This window comes from Erithacus rubecula (assembly GCF_903797595.1).
Source record: "Erithacus rubecula genome assembly, chromosome: 1".
In the NCBI taxonomy this organism is placed as follows: domain Eukaryota; kingdom Metazoa; phylum Chordata; class Aves; order Passeriformes; family Muscicapidae; genus Erithacus; species Erithacus rubecula.
Window position 1 is genome coordinate 33,205,372 of NC_136658.1, and position 20,845 is coordinate 33,226,216.

Consider the following 20,845-nt stretch of genomic DNA (forward strand, 5'->3'; position numbering starts at 1 on the left):
GCTCAGGCTGCACCCGAAACTCTCCCACCTTCGGGGTCCTCCCTGCCTGGCTGTACCCTGCCTCCTGCCCAGGGTTTTTATCAGCTCTGTGCAGTTCCCCGCGGCTGCCAAGAGCATCCTGGCTGCTCCCGGGGCCGTGGGACAGGGTGGCTTCTGCGGGACAGCCGTGACACCTAGCGGTGACACATGATGCAAATAGCGGGAGCTGCTCCCTTGGGCACCGTCTCACAGGGCATCACACTGAGCGAGGTGTAAAGGAAAGGCATCGGTAAGAGCACCACAACGCGTTTTCAAAGAAACTCGGTATATTTAAGGAAGTTTTGCTCTGCTCAGACTCCCTGCCAACCTTTTAAAGGAGTCCTGTATCCCGGTGTCATCCTCCTGATTCACACTCCCACAGTCTCTGTGAGCCAGCCTCCCTGCAGTGGGCATGTGGCAATCACACAGAAACCCTGGGGATGAGGTGATGAGGTGCACATGAGCCATGGGCAGACAGACAGGATGTTCTCTCTAGGTCTGGTTGTGTTTCTTACCATAAATCTGCTTGGGTCACAACAACCCAAGGCAGCACTATTGGCTGGAAGAATGGCTTGAAATCTGCCCATTGGAAAAGGACCTGGGGTGCTGGTCAGCAGTGGCTGAACATGATCCAGGGTGTGCCCAGGTGTCCAAGAAGGCCAGTGGCACCCTGGCCTGTGTCAGCAGTGTGTGGCAGCAGGAGCAGGGCAGGGATTGTCCCCCTGCCCTGGGCACTGCTGAGGCCACAGCTCCAATGCTGTGCTCAGCTCTGGCCCCTCACTGCCAGAAAGACACTGAGGGGCTGGAGCGTGTCCAGAGAAGGGACACGGAGCTGGGGAAGGGTCTGAGCAAAAAACTGATGGGGAGTGACTGAGGGAGCTGGGGGTGTTTAGCCTGGAGAAAAGGAGAATCAGGGGGTCCTTGTCACTCCCTAAAGCCACCAGAAAAGAGGCTGCAGCCAGGTGAGGGTCAGTCCCTTCTCCCAGGTAACAAGTGATATGACAAGTGGAAATGATCTCAGGGGATTCTATGGAGGTTTTAGATTGGACATTAAGGAAAATATCGTCACTGCAAGAGTTTCAAGCACTGGAAAAGGCTACCCAGGGAAGTGGTGGAGTCACCATTCCTGGAGTTATTTAGAAATTGTAAATGTGGTGCTTAGAGACCTGGTTTAATGACCTGACATTAAGGGTTTGTTGGTTGGGCCTGATGATCTTAAAGGTCTTCTCCAAATCAAATTATTCTAAGATTCTACGATTCCTCATGGGGCACACTCCCAAAACTGCATGCCAATAACTGCACTGTTCCATCCACACAGGCTACTGCCCACTTTGTACTTCCAGGCAAAGTGTAAAATGCAAATTCACAGTTTATGTCCAGAACCTTTCCAAAGCAGCCTGCTGTACTGAAAGTGGGAAGTGGATGGAACCAAGGGCAAGGAGATCTATATGAAATACCAGAAAATCTGGGAAGTCTAAACCAGAGCAGAACTTAGAGTGAGCTGTGCATGCCCCGAGGGACATTGAGCACTCTGCAAGTGCTGGGTAAATCATTTACAGCCGATAGCAAGGTGATGGAAGTGCTGCAGGGGGAAAGAGACCAATTAGACCATGGGGAATGATTGACTACAGGTGAAGGTCACAAATCTTTACAAACATACAGTAGAGTTAATGTTGTGAAAGATTTACAAGGCCTGAGTAGGCACAGGAAGAAGGCTAGGGGTGGCAAATTTTGAACCAGTACAAAAGCTGACAGCCATGTATTGGCAAGAAATGAGCAAGCCTAGATCCTCAGTAGCAAAGAAGATAAGGGAGTGACACCTTTGGAAACCCCAGCTGGAAAGATCTATGGAAGTTTTCGTGTCACAGATTGTCACAGGCTTGAATAATTTATTGAATAACTTGAATAACTTGAATACCTAAAGCATCTCCTTTTGTGTCTCTGTGCAGAGTGGACCTGCTAAGGAGGTGCCTCAAAACCTTCTCCCAAAAGACCCAGAAACTGCATAAATTAACACAGTTAAAAAGTATGAGAGCAAAAGAGAGTAAGAACAGCTTGGGAACAAACTTTCATAGGGGCATGGTGAAAATGCCAGCAAATGGAAGAACTAGCTGAGGCACAATTCACACCACAGAGAGCAAAATGGAAATAAAACAAGACAGTTGTGAGCACGGCAGCTTGCTGGAGTGCACCATGTGCAGCTGACACACCAGACCCCTTATCAGAGGTCCCTTATCTGCCCAGAGCCAGGGCAGGGGTGCATTTGTGCTGCTGGAACAGAACAGGTAGAGGAAGATGTGTCAGCTCCCCCATCAGGGGGTCCCAGCTGTCTGGGGAGTGGATGCAGGTTTTAGAGCTGAGCACAATTCTGCCTTTGACTGACCAGTAGCCCTGTGAGCTCCTGTGTGCCTTGAGGGGGGAATTAGCAGCACAAATCTACAAAATGCTCAGCCTTTTGAGTTAAACCAGGAGAAAATAGTCCCAAAACTATCCTGAATCTAGAGATGCCAGAGTTGCCTGTTCCTCAAACACTGTTTTCTTCCAGCAGTGTTAGGAGGAACAAAAACTTCCCTCAATAATTTTTTTAATAATTTTTAAGACTTGGAAGTGTCCTTTCCACATCAGAACTTACACCAAAATATTTTTACTTCTAAGCAAAGGGTGTCTGGAGCTGAATGCCAAGAATACAGAAAACAGAGGATGAGAGGATGGCATCTCTGGGCAGTCCTTCTCTGCTTGCAGACTCCATTTGCATATCCTGCAACAGGTGCAATTCCAGGCATTCTTACTTTATTGGACTAATTCTTTCCTCCTTCCAAGTGTTCAGCCCCATGCCTTGGGATAAGGCTGTCCTTTCACTCCTGAGGGGCAGCCTCTTCAGTTGCTGCAACAGAAAATCTTCCTTCACAATCTACCAAACAGAACATTTACAGCATTTAAAGAAATTCTGAGCACCTTAGACTTGGAGAAATGCACCTCTTGGTTCCCTCTGTAGAGGGGACAGGATAAGGTTGCAGTATTCCTGCCTGTAGAACAACACTGCTTATGCACAGCTAAACTGACAGCAGAATAGGTTCATTATTCCCCATTCTTGGATCAATGTAAAGGCAAAAGGGTCATGATGGATGCTAACTGGAACACAGGGTTTGATCCTCTTTTCAGTTTTCAGATGCCCACAGATTTTTAAGACATGATTTAGGCTTCTGCTGACAGCAGACTTACTTTCCTACAGTTCCTCCTGCAGGCATGGTGGAGGTTACAAATGGAATTGAAGCAGTCTGTATCCACCAAAGGAAGGGGTTGCTCAGGAATGAAAAGCCCCTCTAGAATTTGCAGCTCTTGCACTCTGATTTGGTGAGCATACTCTCTATCAGCAGGGTGGAAGGAAGATTGACCTGGAAATAAGAAGTCCTGTGTTCATCATTGGGAAATTAAGTTTGTAAGTTGGAAATTGAATATTTCTCCACTGTCAGAGCTGCAGACTTGTCTTTGGCAGCTGTTTTCAGACTCATGGAATGGTTGAGGCTGTAGAAATCTTTGGCTATCAGCTCATCCAAACCCCTTGCCCAAGCAGGGCTATCTATAACTAGTTACCCCTGTCTCACTGGATTTTGTCTCCAAGTATGAAAAGTCCTCAGAACCCATGGGCAATCTCTTCCAGTGTTTGGTGACTGGTTTTGTTCAGAGCAAGGAAAAAGAAAAACAACCATGTTTCATAATATTCAAGTGACACTTCCAGTGCTTCAGTTCATGTCCAGGATCTCTGATCCTGGCATTGGGCACCACTGGAAAGAAGCTGGGTCCATCCATCCTCTTTGCACCTTCCCTCCAGTTATTTATCTACAGTGCTGAGATTCCCTGAGCCTTCTCATCTCCAGGCTGAACACTCCCAGCACACTCAGTCTTTTCTTACAGGAGAGCTGCTCCAGTCTTTTGCAGCATCTCTGTGGCCTTTTTTCTCATTCCCATTGCGGGGATATACTGGAGAGGGGCCAGTGGTGGGATGGCATGGGGCTGTCCTGGCTCTGCTGCAGAATGGTGAGCATAGACTTGGAGGGGTTGTTTTCTCCAGAATGGTGTTCCCTAAAGGGGAACACGAATCACTCCTTCCCCTTACACTGCAACTGCCTCAATGAATGAGCGATTCAGGTTAGTGGGCAGTGAACTCTATCAAGCCCACATGCTGGTTTCTCACGTTTCAGGCAGTTTTTTTCACCTTTCTGTCAAGTAAAAATAACATATTTCCCAGGGACTTTGAGTCTGGTGATGTGGGAAGAACCACCTGTTAAAAAAAACACCAGGGAAGTTTTCCTGCTAATTTGTCAAAGGCAGAATTTTAATCTGTCTTTGTGGGAAAAGGACCCCTGGAAACCAAGTCCTTTCTTGGGGGCTTAACATGTGGCAAAAGTTACAGGAGCATTCAGGAAAGTGTGGTGGTTTATTATTAATGAGTGTGGCAGTTCACTGAGAGCCCTGCAAAGGTCAGAGATGTTTTCTGCCTCTTACTCCAAGGGAGTGAGATCAGGGCTTACAGAGAAATAAAGTTTTCCCTGGCTCTGAGACATGTCTGCTGGAAAGATCCATCTCAGGTGTTATTTAGCTGTGTAGGATTCAGCAGCTGGACAGCCCAGTTTGGAAGCCTTTTGCTGCTTTGGGATGCCCTTCTCCATCCATGGGTAGGTGGCCCAGCAGGCAGAAACCCTGGTGGTGGACTTGTGTGTGGTCTGTGCCTGGCAGGACCATGCAGAAGCATGGGGAGAGAGCAGTGCTGCCACAGCAGGAACATCCTCAGCTCCCCATCACCTGCTGGGTGTGCCTGGGCAGCCCACTCACATCACTGGAGACTCCAACCCATGGGCTTCCCTAAGCAGTGAACAGGGCAAAAGTCCTGCCCCCCCAAAGGAGCTCAGAGCCTCCTACTTAATTTAGTAGGAGAAGCACAACTATCCGACTTTTCTCAACAAAAGAAGTGGAGAATAGGAATGGTTGAGCTTCATGGTAGATCTCTAGAACATCCAAAGTCTGGGAAGCATCCTGCTGGTCTTCAGGATTGAAACATGAGTCTTCAGGCCTTGCTGTTGGAAAAGACTTTCTGTTAGAAACAGCACTTAAAAGTCCAGCTCTGGCACTGGTGGGACATCAGTGGGGTATCAGGTCTCAGCCATTTGTTGTTGGTGGTGGTGTGACATCCCCACGTGCTGGCAGACCTCAGGCAGTGCTGCTCAGCCACAGTTCCTGCTGGCACAAAAGCAAGCAGGTCCCTATCCCTGCAGAATGAGGTTCCACTACAGCTTCTGCAGTTAGAGGTTTGGTGCCTTTGAAGAGGATATGGCAATTCTGCACAAGGTTATTGTTAGGAGAACTCTATATATACACACATATATATGTACCCTGCACTTGCTACTGACCAACTTACTGTTCCTGTCCTCAGAGACAGAGGTTTCCATTTCCAACTATTTCTCTTGATAGACCAAGGAGGTCTGCCCTGTACTAGGTTAACCTCATAATCACTGTGCAAAAAAACAAATGCAAAGAAAATTTTGTGGCATATATAAAGCTAACACTAAAAATAACACGTAGAAACAGTACAGATGCCAGATGCTGGGTTTCTGGAACATTCTGCTTATTTACACAATTAAAAGTGATGTTTCATTGCTTAGTCCAGTACATGCTTTCTTTAATTTTTTATCAACTTCATAATCTGTTATGAATGTTTTGTGCATATTTCCAATGACACACTAACTGTTGTTTGAATAAACAAAGTGCATTTTCCTTCATCCCTTGCTGTTCCATTGACTTTATCTGGAATGCCAATGAGGAACTTTAGTTTGCAAAACTAGTCACAAAAAGATAGTAATGTGAATTCTGTCCAGCAATGTTTGCACAAGCACCAGCAGCAGAACTAACATGAATACTCTTGGGAATTTGTTTCTGCAAGGTTAATGTCAGAAATGATTTATTGAGGCTTTCTTCCTGCTCGCCAGTCTGGCATCCATCAAGTGAATAAACACTCCCCTCCATGATTTCAGAGTGCTCTGAGACTGATCACTGAGCAAACACCTCATTTCAGAGTCAATATTTTGGGAGTAATCAATCAAGGTTGGATTTATTGCTACAAAATTTAGGTTTGAATACTTCGAATCAAAAGTCAAAATCAGAAGATTTTGAAGACAAATTGAAGGGAAATCCATTTTTTCCTGCTGATGCACTAAAGTTGTTCAGCAAAGTTGTTGCGACAGTTCATCCAGTTAAAGCTATATTCCCATTATGTAGAATATTTTTTTTAAAAAACCCAACCTAATTTTGTGTGTGTGTGTGTTTTGTTGTTGTTTTTTCTTTTTTGTGAAATAACAGAAATTAATATTTCTGTCCTCATGTGTTCCATTTCAAGAAGAAATAGGATTTGCATGGTGTTGCCACACACTATTGCTATGGAAATGCCCCTTCCAATGTTTTCACTATTAATTATTGTTCCTGAGAGCTTTCTCTTTTCCCTTTCCTTTATTTTCTCTTTCTCTCTCTCTTTCTTTTTCTTTCTTTCTTTCTTTCTTTCTTTCTTTCTTTCTTTCTTTCTTTCTTTCTTTCTTTCTTTCTTTCTTTCTTTCTTTCTTTCTTTCTTTCTTTCTTTCTTTCTTTCTTTCTTTCTTTCTTTCTTTCTTTCTTTCTTTCCTTTATGAAGTGTACACAGAAAGGGATTTTTCCTTTCCATCATAAGTGATAGCTACAGAAATCTGGATTCACTGCGTCCTACTGAATTGCAGATAGAGCTCCCAGAACCAAGATAGCCCTCAGAGAATTTAATTTAGACATTCTAGTCACAGCCAAAAACACTTCCCCTTGCCCTCAGAAGATTTTAGGTAATTCAAAGTATCAAAAAGAAACCTGATGTAGAGGTTTGAAACTGGCAATACCTCTACATCAGTGTCAGATTAAGATGCAATGCTAATTTTGCCCTGTTCAAAGGGAGAAAGCACTTTGTAGTACTCTCTTTTTAATGAGGCCAGTTCTTCACCTCCTCTTGTGGAACAGCACTCATTCCTTCCTCAGGTATGAGGTGATGAGCCAACAGGTGCAACAGGGAATGGGATGTGAAGTGCCAGGTTTCATTTTTGCTGTGAATCTACTCACGTGGAGATTCTTCTCCTGCTTACCCTGTTCTGTGTGCCTCTTTGGACCAAGAGATTCTCAGACTTCTTAGTCTTTCTTCTGTCCCCTGGAGGTTAGTTAGGTTCTTCTACACATTGTTTGCACACCTCCAGGGATGGAGACTCCACTACTACCCTGGGAAGCATCTTCCAGGGTTTGACAATAAGGAAAGGAAGAAATTTTTCCTAATATACAATCTAAACCTCCACAGGTGCAATTTAAGGCTATTTGCTTTTGCCTTATCACTCATGTCCCAATAGCCAGTCAGCTGCTGAATCCAGCTCTCTCTCTTAGTTTGCCATGGCTGGGCAGATCCCCCTGGGACACGAGGCAGCAGTTCAGTAGCAGATTTGGAAAGGGACTGCAAACTCCTGGTGGGAAGGAGCCATGGGGCTGCAGAGAGCAGCTGCTGGAAAGGCCACATGAAAGAGGAGGACTGGGCTGGTGGCTGTGTCTCAGATTTGACTTTTCACAGCCAAAATAAGGAAAAGCAGCTGGTATTCTGAGAAGACAGGGAAGAAGGGATGAGACCCCGTGCAGTGTCCTGGTGCATCCCGAAGGTGGCAGGGCTCTGGCAGAAGCAGATGCTGCTCTCTGGAGGGAGGGACCTTGAGAGCTCTCAAAAGTGAAACCCAGCTCATCCCATGACAAACTGATGGCTGGCTTTGCTGATGTTGACAGGGTGAATTACTGGTGTCTCAGAATGAGGTCTGCCCCTTTCCCTGCTTTGGTTATAAAAGCATTCTCTGGGGAGGTATGGATGGCTCCTCATTTCTTTTGGCTCTGCTCAGGCCACAGCTGTAGCAACATGATTGTTTTGTGAGTGGAATGGTAGTATTTTTTGTCATAACTTTCGTATGCTGGGGCCTCTTCAGCTGATTTTTTCTGTGTTTTATACATATGTATATATATATATGTATTCTCTCCTGCTCTGAAAAGCCTCTTCCCCATCTCCAGGCCTCTCCTGCACCCCTCCTTTCAAGATGTACAGTTATATTGTGGGTCTCTTGTGCATGACTCTGGAAATACTTTCTTCTTTCTTCCTGGGGCTGACAGCCCTTCCCACCACAGCCAAATGGCAGCAGAAAGAAGCAAGGCTGTCAGCCCAGGCTGGAGGCTTTCTTTTCTGCTGTGGTCCCCCAGGTCTTCTTCTTATAAACACAACTAGTGTGACGCCAAGGAAGAGATTGTGTTAAGACTTTCAAATAAACTTTTTGGATTATATGTGCTGCTGACTTCTGCCAAGAGCAGCTTTCCTCACCACAGCAGGGGACAGATGGGACTTTTTGCCATGCTATTTTACCAGGTCTGGTTTTTTCCTCCATGAGCACTGTTATCAACGCTCCTGTAATCATGCCAGTCTTGAACCCAGGGCTAAACTAGGAGAGATTAATAGAACCAGAATCATTGAATGGGTTGAGTTGGAAGGGACCTTAAAGACCATCTGGACAGGGACATCTTCACTAGACCAGGTTGCTCCAAGACCCATCCAGCCCCTCCTGGAACACTGCCAGGGATGGGACAGCCACAACTCCTCTGGGCAACTTGTTCCAGTGCCTCACCACCCACCACAATTAAGAATTTCTTCCTTATATCTAATCCAACATCTTGCAATCTATAAACAGCAGGTGATTTTCTTAGCTGATGCACTTGGTACAAAGCATGATGTACAGCCCAGAGCTGGTATAAAGTGCTGCTGGACAAAGTCTTCACCATCAGCAGCTGAGGTACATGCCCTGCTTTCTGACACGAGTGGAGGGCAGGGCTGGGAGAGGCTTCGAGCAGCTGGGGCCAGGGTGCAGCTGCCACTAGGTGTCAGCCATTCCTTGCTGCAAGGCAGAAGAGCTTTGAATGCAAGAAAAATCCCTGAAAAACCGAATTTCTGCTTTTCCATGGCACTCTGCTTATCATCCCTTACCAAGTGCTTGAGTGAGAGTGCCTCTGAGCTGCTTTGGAAGAAAACACTCCATCTATTAAAACATTTACTGTCAGGCTGCTTCTCTGCATAGTAATATTTTAAAATTTAATATTGTAGAAGCAGAAGCAGTCTGCTAAATGATTTGCATCTATTTTGCAGGACGGATGTTTTTCCTTCCTCAGAGTAAGCTCAGGAAATGAAAGAACCAGACAGGAAACTAGCTAAACACTGATGGAAATATAAGATGAAGATATTTATATTGCCAGTGTATTGACAAGCCAAGGGTAATTGTTTAAGTTTTTTGTTTTGGTTTGATTATCTGTAATGTTTTAAACCTTTGATTTTAAAATGGATTTTAATTAAGTAAAGTATCCATTTTCTGAGCCCTCCAAGTGGATCTAACTAATAAGCACATTCCTGTCTGGAAGAAAACACAACAACAAAACCAAAGTTACAAATTACAGTAAACTTTGTGGCGCAATAATACTTGTCTTTGGCATTTAACCCTGGTTTTCTCTGGTGTTGTACCTAACATCTGGCACACAGCACACCCCTGCTCCCCAAAAAACCAGGAAAGGAAAACAACAGTTTCTCAGTGATACCTTAGTGTGTGAGTCCCCATTTGCGGCTGCTCCCCTCTAAGTCACCTTTGTGCTCTTCCAGCCCTGTGGTGATTGTTTGGTAGGCTGTTCCCAGAGCATAAAACAAAACATCTGGTTGCTAACAACACAAAGCTGTTACAACAGCTGGAGTCTGCCAGGATGTCCAGGACCTCTGGTCAGAAGTAATTTCCCAGCTGCAGGAAATAGTTAGTGATATGGGATCTATTGCAGCAGCTGAGAGCTGCCTGACCTGCACCCATCCTCCCACCCATTCCTCTTGGAGAGGTGCAGCAGGATGGCACGACCCTGCTCCAGCTGGGACCATTCCCTGCCTCATTTCTGCTGCAGCCAGCGTTGGCTTTGCAAGCACACAGAGATGCTTTGCTCTGTACACAAGTTACACCAGAGTCTGGCAGTCTGGCTAAGCCAAGCTAGATTGAGAAAGAGGCTGCAAACTCCTGGCCTATATTGTGAGCCAATTAGCCCAAGCGTGCTGAACAGGGCACTATGGAGCATCAGCAACACAGCTGCTATGGGGCTGTGTAATGGGGAGTTCACCTATAGGTGAGCAGTTCACATCTGGACTCAGTCATCCCAGTTAAACAGCTAGGGGATTACCAACAGCCCTGCTGAAGGCTTTGCTATTTTATTTGAGGCTGGGGAAGCTGGAAGTGGTCAGACAGCTGTCACTTTGCACTCTCCCATTCCTACAACCTCTCAAGTAGAGCTCTGGCTTGATGGGGAAGATGGTGCAAGAGGGCTTGGGAAGCAGCTCTGCAGGATGATGCCTGCACCACACCACAAGCAGTTGTACTGGCAAAGTGAAGGAGGAGCAGAAATGTGGCACATTATGGGAATGAGTGGCTAAGGATGGGGGATGTGTGGTGGAAACCACCACTGAAGCCAGGGACTTGGTGATATCATATTTTCACATTACTGGAGCTTAAGCTGCTCCTGATTGCTAGCAGCACTACTCTTGCCTCCTTCACTACAAACTCCCTAACATTTACTTTCTTTAAAGGCAACTTAAAACAACAACAACAAAAAGATAAAATAAAGCAACTAAAAAAACCCAAGCCTAAATATCAAAACAATCACAAAAAGTCCTCATAAAAGTTAATTTCTTGTGAGAATTGCATACAGATACATATTTCTCTCAATAAACCTGAGTGGATTTGTCATCTCCATGACTTGGGGAGCTTGCTCACATTCAGAGCCACACCAGCAATCCACTGTCACTTCACAGGTGGTGCTCTGAGACACCCAACGTGAGGGATCTATGTGAAGGTGAGCACCCATGAGGGAGACCTGGAGCAGCCAACACCATCTTGAATGCCACACCTGAGGTTTTCACGTGGTATGAACAAGAGGGAGATCCTGCTCCTTCCCCCAGAAGCTCTTTTATGTTTGTTACAGTTAACAGTAGCTTTATTTAAGAGTCATTAGGATAAGTTTGAGTGATTGCATTAATCACCAGCCTGAGAACATTACAATGATGAGTTGCCAAAGGCATGAGCAAATCACTCATAATTACCAGTTTTAGATGCTGCTTTTCAAAACTTGATTAGCTACAGATACACAGGTAATAGTTGCTACTCTTTTTTATAGCACACCCTCACTATTATCCACTCTAGCCTGATTTAGGTTCTTATTAGAATAACATTCTGCTAATTAAATAATCCCACACACAGATTGTTTCATGATGGAGACAATTAAGTGGGTTTAAATAATTAACATAACATACTGTTCTATCAGTGTCAAAAGGAACTGGTGAGGGATGCACACAAAAAGCAACTCCTTGCTGTCCCCATACATCACAACTGTGAACAGAAATGACAAACAGGAATGAAAAGTTGAGCATTATTAAGCTTTTTAAAAAACATTGTTAGAAAATGTAGTCATTCAATTTAATATCTCCTCTGAAGGGTTGAAACCACTGAAATCACCCATAGGAATGAACTCATTTCAAGCAGGTTATTTATTAAGACTGGGATTTTCCCCTTCCAAAAGCCACAAACAGTTCCCACATACTAAAGATCAGTGGTGACACGAGATCTGAATGCTCTAGGTCTGAAAGTTTGCACATATTCCATAACACCTGAAAGAGCCTTACAGGAGGTGCTGCTCTTCTCAGGAGCCACATCACAGCAGAGCTAGAGCAGCAGCCATGTTTCTGCCTTCCAGCTGGGATTTGAGGACATGCTCCCACAACACCACAGCTCCAGCTGCAGCCCCAGCCAGCACCCAGGACCTGTGTGCTGTCTTTGAAAGGGTTTCTGTCCATGTGCAGAAACATGAACATACTTTCACTGTTGCCCAACGATGTCTTGTTCTCAGTTATTAGATCCAAACCACACTGGATTAACCCATTCAAAGCATCCTTTCATCACAGCATGAGCATTTCATCCCTTCTTTCTCCAGGGGAAAAATGCACTTCCAACAATGTTGAGTCCTATTTAAGATACAAACTCACCAAAAATGTGAAGGCTGCCAGGAATCCTTTAGTTATCCACAGAGGTTAAAGTTTTATTTTGATATAAAAATTAAATAGCAAAGTTGCTTTGGTTTTTTTACAGTGATAAATTAGAAATTTACAGTACATACATTGAAGTAGATATATTTTCTGTACACCTCAAAATAATCAGTGTCTATTTCCTTAAAATTCAGAGAAAGGAGTTAACTGGTGTGTTGAATGTAAGAGCTGAGCTTGTACCTCTCTGGCAGACACTTGTGCAGTGCCTGCACGGAGGGGGAGATGGGAGCAGGGCTGCGCAGCTGAAGGAAACGCCTGCGAAGGTTCTGGTTGTACAACCACAGCAACTGCGCTTCCGAGACTGCATTAGTCACACCCCTAGTGCTGGCTGTGAGCTCGTAACAATGTTGAAACGAGAGAACTCAGGAGAGAGAGGCTGAGAGCCGCTCTTTGCAAGCGCCAGTTTTTAGGCTGGCTGCAGTGCCAGCCCTGACACAGGGTGAGTACATCATGGAATGGTTTAATTGATGCAGCCACTAATCTCACTCTGGGTCAGTACAGCATTCCCCCAATTGCTGGGGAAAGATGTTTCTTCAGGAACAGCAGCTGGTGCCTCCCCCATAGAGCCCACCTCTTTCCCATAGCATTTGAATCCCTCACATGCTTTAATGGAATATCTCTCCAGGTCCCTCCTAGGGCAGTGCCATCCTCATCCAGTTCACTGTGTCTCACATCAGCAGGGGCATCCTGTCAACAGTTCACAGGATCACAGGCAGAGATGCAAGTTTTGATAGAAAGGCACTACTTGACATTCACTCTGTGTACATAACAAGGTTAAAAATGCCATTTATTGAATCAGTCTGCTGAAACATGGGTCTTATTGGCCAGGAGAGTATCCAAAGTGTTTCAGAGTGAAGCACACCTTGACTGAACGTGACATTTTGGCACAGCCAAATACTAGGTTACAAAAAAGGGTCACCCTGCATCCTTGCTCCTTGAAAGCCAACATGCAGCTGCTGACTTTACACTCGTCACTGCACCAGCAGAGAGGCTGCATGATGGAGAAGCTCAGCCATCTGAAGATCTCACACTTGCAAAACTCCTTGTCCACAAAGGAATAACCAGATCCAAACACAACACTAACAGCAAGAGACTTTATGGAGAGGGTGAAAAGGCCCAGCTGGAATGTGGTGTTGGCCAAGACAGTGCTTGTGTGTCTTGAGCAGAATGTGTCAAGTTGTCACTTGTTCTGCTGGAGAGGGAGCCCAACCGCAAAGACTGCCATTAGGGTTTGTTTGGGGTCTGGATATTGTTTGTAAAAGAAAAAAAGTTCTCTAGCACATGTTTCAACACTGACACTGAAACAATACACACTTCTGGGACGGATTAGTGTTCACTTCCAGAGCTGGAGTGAACTGTGGCTTGGGAAGCACATGGGCACCTGTGTGGAAAGCAAGTACTTTAATGAAGCAGCATCTGTTCTCAGCTGCCCTGATAGTCCATGGGAGTTGGGGCACCAGGGAGATACTCTGCAGCTGATCAGGTTCCATACAAACAAAGGAAGCGAAAGCTTGGGGCACATAGATAAACAAAAAAAAAAAAAAAAAAAAAAAAAAGAATGTGGTTCAAAGGGATAGAGCATCATAACATCTTAAGAGAGCACTGTTATCCTTGCTTCTAGGATATTTGTATTTGCATCACCTTTCTTACAAGCCCCTGGCACTACATTCAGCTCCCCACAAGCACAAGCTGATGCTTCCTCAAATAAAAGAGTAAGAAAAAGCAACACTTTCTTTGAAACAACATTATTCACCAATAAGTTGGATTTCTTGGATCCCCTTACAAAAACTGGAAAGGCCTTTGTTGCTCCTGAGGACTGAATGCCTGCTCACATTCTGTTTGTAAATATACACTAAATAAATGTCTCCATAGCTGTCAGTGAGCAATTGAAGCATCATCGTGAGGCAGTCAGCTGTACTGCAATGTCATGGGCTGAGAATGCTCTTTTAATTGCAACTGACACACATAATTATATAACTGATCTGTGTGAACATGAAGTTGCCAAGGAATTTAACATTTTGCTTCTCCACAGACTGGCGTCTACAGAGGAGATACCATCACACTGACTGAAATACATTAAGACTTAATTGCTTCATGCAATGAGTCTCCAGAGAGAGACAAGCAAGTTTGCTTGGAGAAACATGGCATTGTTTGAAGGTACCTTCAATTAATTTTTCTGTTTACTAGAAGAAGGAACACTATATATTTAAGACTTTTTTTAAATGCCGGAGAATAAAGTGGTCTGCTAGAAACAGCAGGAGCACCTGAAGGGGCAGGAATGGAGGCAGATGGATAATGATAATAGATGCAGAAGACCATACACAGTTCCCCACTTTGAGCTTATTCCTCTACTTCACAGGATGGCATTGAGTAAAGCTTTTAGATTTTATAAATATTGATAGAACCACAGAATAACTGAGGTGGGAAGAAACACAGGGAGGTTCAAATTCCCACAAGGCAGAATCGACTCTCCATTCACACCAGGTTATAAATGGCAAAAAAAAATGAGCCAAAATTATTATTAGGCCATTAGATGACTGAAAAGTCATCCTCACTAATACCTCACTAAATCCTACTCATCATGGGTAGGACCTAGAAAGTCCATTTGCTGTTTGTTTCAGGATGTCATCCCTGACTCAATGGTACAGTGTATTGGAACACCAGAACTCCCCAGGGCATAAAGGCAGAATGAAGTGCTTCCTTCTCAGTGCTGAACTCTTAAAGAAGACATCTGACTGAGGTTCTGGGTGCTCCATCTTCTGGTAACTGGACCCTAACTAAGCCCAGAATTTGGCTCTGGACTACCTTTCATTCATCAGCTGTAAGATGACAAAAGGAAAATATCATCCCACAGCTATGGGCTACAGCACCTCCACTTCTAAAGACTTCAAGACTTCAGTAATTGCATCCTGCTTTTAGAAAAAACAGAAGAAAAAGGAAGACAACGTGTTTGGGTAATTCACAGCTTTTAAAGCCTCCCTGGGCTCTCCTATTTTGGGCAGCATGGTTTATGGCTATTGTATCTGCAGCATGATCTTTTTGCTGTTTATTCTTTAAGGCTTTTTTTTTTTTTCCCATCCCCAGAGACAGGTTGTGTAACCGTCCCCCTACTCTACTCCCACCATTTACACAGCAATTACACATGACCAGTCCTTCACAGGAGAGCAGGCAGAGCAGTGGGATGCTGTCCTTCCCTCATACCACGGTCTCGTTCCCTTTCCCGGGTTTCACCCAACCGTCTGCTCTCTTCTCCCTCTTCACTTTCCCTGAGTTCACCAGTCTGTTGGAGCACTTCTGCCACGTGTGTAGAGTTTTGGCTGACCAGATCCACATACCTGACGTAATACCCACCAGAAGGGACATGAAAATTTTGAGCATCTCCACTGCCATATTGGAATCATCTGCCGAATAGCGGAAAATGGCCCAGTTGGAGATTTCATAGAAATAACAGGCGATGACACACGTTGCTGGGACGGTGTACAGCACTGAAAAGACCCCAATTTTGACCATCAGTCTTTCCAGTTTGTCAGTCTTAGTTCCATCTTTCTGGAGATTAGACCTGATTTTAAATAAGGCCACGAGTCCTGCTGCAATGAACAAAGTCCCAATGACCAGGTAGGTAAAAAGTGGAGCCACAACAAAGCCTGTCAGCGCATCCAGGTTCTGGTTCCCAACATAGCAGAGGCCGGTGAGCTCGTCTGCATCTACAAGTCTCATAATCAAAATGACAATGGTCTTCACTGCCGGGATGGCCCAGGCTGCAATGTGGAAATAGGAGCTGTGCATTTCGATTGCTTCGTGGCCCCACTTGAGTCCCGCAGCCAGAAACCACGTCAGTGTCAGAATGACCCACCAGATGGAGCTAGCCATCCCGAAAAAGTACATCAGCAAGAAAATTATCGCACATCCTGTGTTCTTAAGACCTTCTTGGATAAGAACAGGTTCTGCTGCCTCTTCAAAATCACAGGATATCCTTTCCCGGCCCACAGTTAGCCTCACAATATAAGCAATGCTATAAATATTGTAGCACATGCTCAGAAATATGATTGGCCGCTCCGGGTAGGAAAATCTGGATGAATCAATCAGGAAGGTCAGGACTGTGAAGGCAGTCGAGATGAAGCAAAGACTGGCCCATATGGCCATCCAGATATCTGTGAATTCCTTAGCCGACCTGCTGTACAGGCCAGCATCGTAGCCACACTTCAGGACGCAGCTCAAGCTTCTCTTCACCCAAATGTACTGGTCTGAGTTAGATCCCATGCCGTGGCACTCTTCTCCAGGCTGCAAGGAGGTCTTGCTGTGAAGGGGAACCTCTTCGTCTCCTGGGCCCTCCATGCACATGTGGTTGTGATCATTCTGGGGCGGGAACTTGCTGCAGTTTAGGCTGTCTGGCCAGGCAAACCCAAATTCTTTTAAAACAGGTTCACATCTTCTTTTGACGGAGAGGCACATGCCTCCACAGGGACCTATGGGGATGTTAATCTTCTCTGTGCACATCGGCACATAAACCGAACACAGGAAGAACTGCAAGAGAGAAACAGAAATCACAAGTGCATCAGGGGAAAATGAAACAGGTTGCAATGTAACAGGTTTTCTTTTCTTTTTTTTTTTACTTTTTAGCAGTAACGTTTGGTCCCTTGCCTTAAAAAAACAGGAAGCAGCATAAAACACATAAACCAGGAACAATAAAAACAAAACAGAAAAAAAAAAAAAAGTTGTCTTATTTCAGTTCAAATATGGTCCAAAGCCAAAGCCTGAACATTTTACTCCCTAGATTAGCTCCATGTAAATTTAGCCCATCAGTTCCAATGAAGCAAGTGGAATTTAGCCAGATTTAAACCTCAAGGGTACAATTTAAGAAAGCAGAAAACCAAATTAAAGGGGTTTAAGCAAATACATATATTTGTTCTGAGTATTGCCTGGATATTTCAGCTACGAAACAAATAGGAGGAAAAAAAGCATTTAATGGAATACTTTGGTTCACGATCCTCCCAGAAAAATGTTTTTCTTTTACAATAAGTTCACGTATGCAGTTACAACGGTAATAAAACATTGTAGCTTTCTCGTCTTTTGAATAATAGTAATTCGGCGACGCGACACCGTGAGAGGAATTGCGTGCTGACTCGGGAACTCTGCCCCGAGAAACAAGCTGGGTTTTGTTTGAGGAAATCCATGCCCGTGGGGAAGACCGGGATCCTGCCATTCGCCTGGGAAAGAAACTTTGGCGGCGAAGCTCCCGGCGGGGTCCCGAACTCCGCTGGCTCCGCACGGGACCGGGCGCGGCACCTGGGGCACGGCCGGGACGGACGGAGGGCAGCGGCCGGGAGAGCTCCGGGCAGAGCGGGGGCACCGCGCTGCGGCGGGAGCTCCTCGCCGGGACACGCCGGGACACGGCCGGGACACGGCCGGGACGGACACCGCACCTCCGCCCAACGCCGGCCGCGCTCTGCTCCCAGCCAGCCAGGAGCGACACTGCGAGGCGGCGCGACTGTCGGGCTGGCTTACTGAGTCGAGGGGATCGGGACGAGGATGGGATGCTGCGGGACAGCAGGACAACCCCGCCGTGTGTCGCCCCCAGCTCGCCCACGCCCCCGGGTGCCCCCGGAGCCCCGACGCACCTGGAGCTGGCTGGAGCAGCCGTACTGGATGAGCGGGGTGAAGGTGGTGAGCTGCAGCTCCGCGTCCGCCTGCAGCTCGTGCCCCACCAGGTTGGGCATCTTGGTGACATTGTAGCCCAGGTTCTGGCACATGGCGATGCGGATGGCGTCGCAGCGCCGCTCCTCCTCGTCGCCGAAGCCCCGCGCCCCGGCGAGCAGCCCGGCCAGCAGCACGGCCAGCAGCCGGGCCGCCCCCCGGCCGCCCCCCGCCATGGCCCGCAGCGGCCCCGGCCCCGGCCGCGCCGTGCCGCACGGGCCGGCTCCAACGGGGCGGGCCGGGGGCGGCTCCGCTATTAAACAGCGCGGCCGAGAAACGGCCCAGGGGAGGGACGCGCCTCCCGGCCCGGCCCGGCCCTCCCGGCGCCACCGCCCCCGCCGCGGGAACCCGCCCCGCCCGGCCCCGCCCGGCACGGCACGGCCCGGCCCGGCCCGGCACGGCACGGCACGGCACGGCACGGCACGGCACTACACGACATGACGCGGGGTGTCACCTGCGCAGCAGCCGGGCACCGCGGAGTCCCCTCCCCAGCGCTCCCCGCAGCGCCCCTTCTTAGTGACCTACTGCCCGCACCCCCGTCCTGCACCCCCCAAAAACCCCGGGGGTTCCTGTCCGGGTCTCGTCTCCCCCCGTCTGTCCCGTGTGCCCCTGGCACTATCCCCAGAATTCCCACCGTGAGTGCTGGTCCTAGGGGCTCTCCAAGTTCGGCTCCTCAGGGACAGGGTAGGCTGAGCCCCGTGCAGATGTGTTTGGGCTCGCCAGATGTGTCTGTGCTCATCGTGCCCCCCAATCCTCCCCTCATTTCTGGTCTTTCTCCAGCCCTAAGCACTCAGCTCTTCCGCTGTCGGGTTAAAAATACCCGGGGTGGCTTTCTAAGCTGCTGCTTTGTCTTCTCAATGGGTTAAACTGCACCGCTGGGTCACATCTGGGCTGTAGCACTGTTTGTTTTTTCATTGGGGCCATGAAACCTGTAGGGCACTGCTAGGTACCTCCTGGCATTTGTATAAATCCCTGTAAAATAAGTAAGTGTGGATGAAGCATTTGTGGATTTGGGAGGAAAGGTCTGGATGATTAAGCAGACCTTTAACATGTCAGCAGGAGGAGGGATTAAGAGCAGAGAAACAAGGCTCACACTTAAATTCTCTTGATATTATTTACACCTGTAATAAAATCTAGTTGAGCTGGTTGTGCCTTTAGCAAAAATATGTCATCTATTAATGAATTGTTTGTAAAGCGCTTTGAAAATATTTGTAAAGCCCTGGTTAAGCAACCTCCTTCTGTGTGCATGCAGCATGTGGCATGTGCTCCTGAGGGTGTCTGTCACAGGCAGCCAGGCCTCTGAGTGCACCCCGGGGCCTTTGCTGCTCCCATCATTACCCAGCTCCGTTGGTCAACCAAGACTGGGACTAATGGGATAAGCCACCCCTCAGCTATTGCTCCTTACCAAGCACAAGACTATAAATCACAGCAAACCCCTATGAAGTGCTATGAAGTGCTCTGTGCTCCCTCACTGCAGGTTTCCCCTCTGAGGATCTGTCCCCAGTGGGGTTCCTTTACCTCAAAGAGGGGGAAGCTGTGTGTGAGCTGTCCTGGGACATTGCAGGAACTGATTCATGGGCATTAATGTGCTTTCCTCCAGCAAGATGGGTAGTGCTTTAATTGAGGTTTCAGGAGTGTAGGTATTTACACAGCTCTCATTGCTGTAGCACTTTACATCTAGAATGAATAAACAGTGTCTCTAACCTCACAAAATCCTTGTGAGGCAGACAAGTAATATTATCTTAACTTTTTAAACACAGAGGCAGACAGTGCTCCAGTCCCAAGGTCAGGCAAGGAGCCTGCAATGGAGTCAGCAACTCAACCGTATCTTGCAAAGCCCTTATTTACCTGCAGGCACTGCTGTCTGCACCCAGCAGTGCTCAGCTGCTAATCTGGATGGGTGATAATGCTGTGAACACACACGGTGTGCTGCACATGTCCCCTGAGCTGTTCCCAGCACCACCAGATTTACCTTCCCTAGCACACAAGTGCAGGGAATGGGTGATGGGTGCTCCCCATCCACTCAAACACATCAAAATAAGAGGCAGGCTTCCATAGGAGGAGGTTTTGGTTGGAGTTTATTCTTTTGCAAAATTATGTAGGAAGGAAGGCTAGAGGGAGAATCACACTGACCTTAAAAACTATGCATCTTTGTCTTAGTATATGAAACCCTTTTTCATCTGCCATGTCCTGCTGCAGTTAGGCACTGAAGCAGAGTTTGCTGCTACTAGAATAATTATAGAATAATTCCCATGAAAGAAACCACCTACTGCATATTCAGAAGTTACAAAGCAAAGCCCTTGGCCCATGGACCTAATCCTTGGAGTAAGTAAAACTACAGTGGACACAAGTACCGTTGTAGAAGAAGAACTTTCCCTCCCAAAAAAACCTCCTACCACTATTGCTTCTTCTTTGAGAATACAAAACAAATATTAGAAAGTGCTACGCTGCTATGTTTGCTTTGGAAAGTCTTTTAGATAAAGGGAATTAGTTTTCAAAACAAGAGTGTTGTGAGAGGCAGTGGCAAATCATATGAGAGGCTGCAGTTGGAGAAAATGGTAATTAACCTGCTTTGAGCCTTATGCATATAACAGTAATTCAATGTCACCATGATAAGCATGTAGATAACATTTTCTTTAAACAGATTAGAATAGGAAAACTGGATAGTGTATTTATAAATTCTTATGTTACTGGGCAATGTGAGACACTGCCTGAATCTGGCACAGAAAAAGCTATATTCCTTCCTCAATTATTGATTGCCTGATTTGTGGTGCATTTTTTCAATAATTTTTATTTTGAGGGTTCTTTATTTAAAGGATCAGTAGCCATCCTTGCAATTATTATTTGTTGTCACTGCCAGTAATTACGTTTGTTTTTTAGTCTGAGTTATCTTCTACGTTCAGCCACTGACTTTTGTTCTATCTTTGCTGGACA

At 46.4% G+C, this 20,845-nt stretch overlaps 1 protein-coding gene across 1 annotated transcript; it reads right to left on the bottom strand.

The window, feature by feature from the left end:
* Positions 1–12,184: 12,184 nt before the first annotated feature.
* On the bottom strand, positions 12,185–18,150 carry FZD4 (frizzled class receptor 4). Its single transcript, XM_079302798.1, has 2 exons — positions 17,836–18,150; positions 12,185–16,741 (listed from the first exon to the last, which is right to left on the bottom strand). Exons 1-2 carry the CDS (start codon positions 18,085–18,087, stop codon positions 15,413–15,415), a joined length of 1,581 nt encoding a protein of 526 aa, XP_079158924.1. The 5' UTR covers positions 18,088–18,150; the 3' UTR covers positions 12,185–15,412.
* Positions 18,151–20,845: the final 2,695 nt, after the last annotated feature.

Coding starts and splice junctions, on each gene's coding strand:
- FZD4 (XM_079302798.1), bottom strand. CDS start 18,087: ATGGCGGGGGGCGGCCGGGGGGCGGCCCGGCTGCTGGCCGTGCTGCTG. Junction 16,742..17,835: donor GCTGCTCCAGCCAGCTCCAG/GTGCGTCGGGGC, acceptor TCTCTCTTGCAG/TTCTTCCTGTGTTCGGTTTA.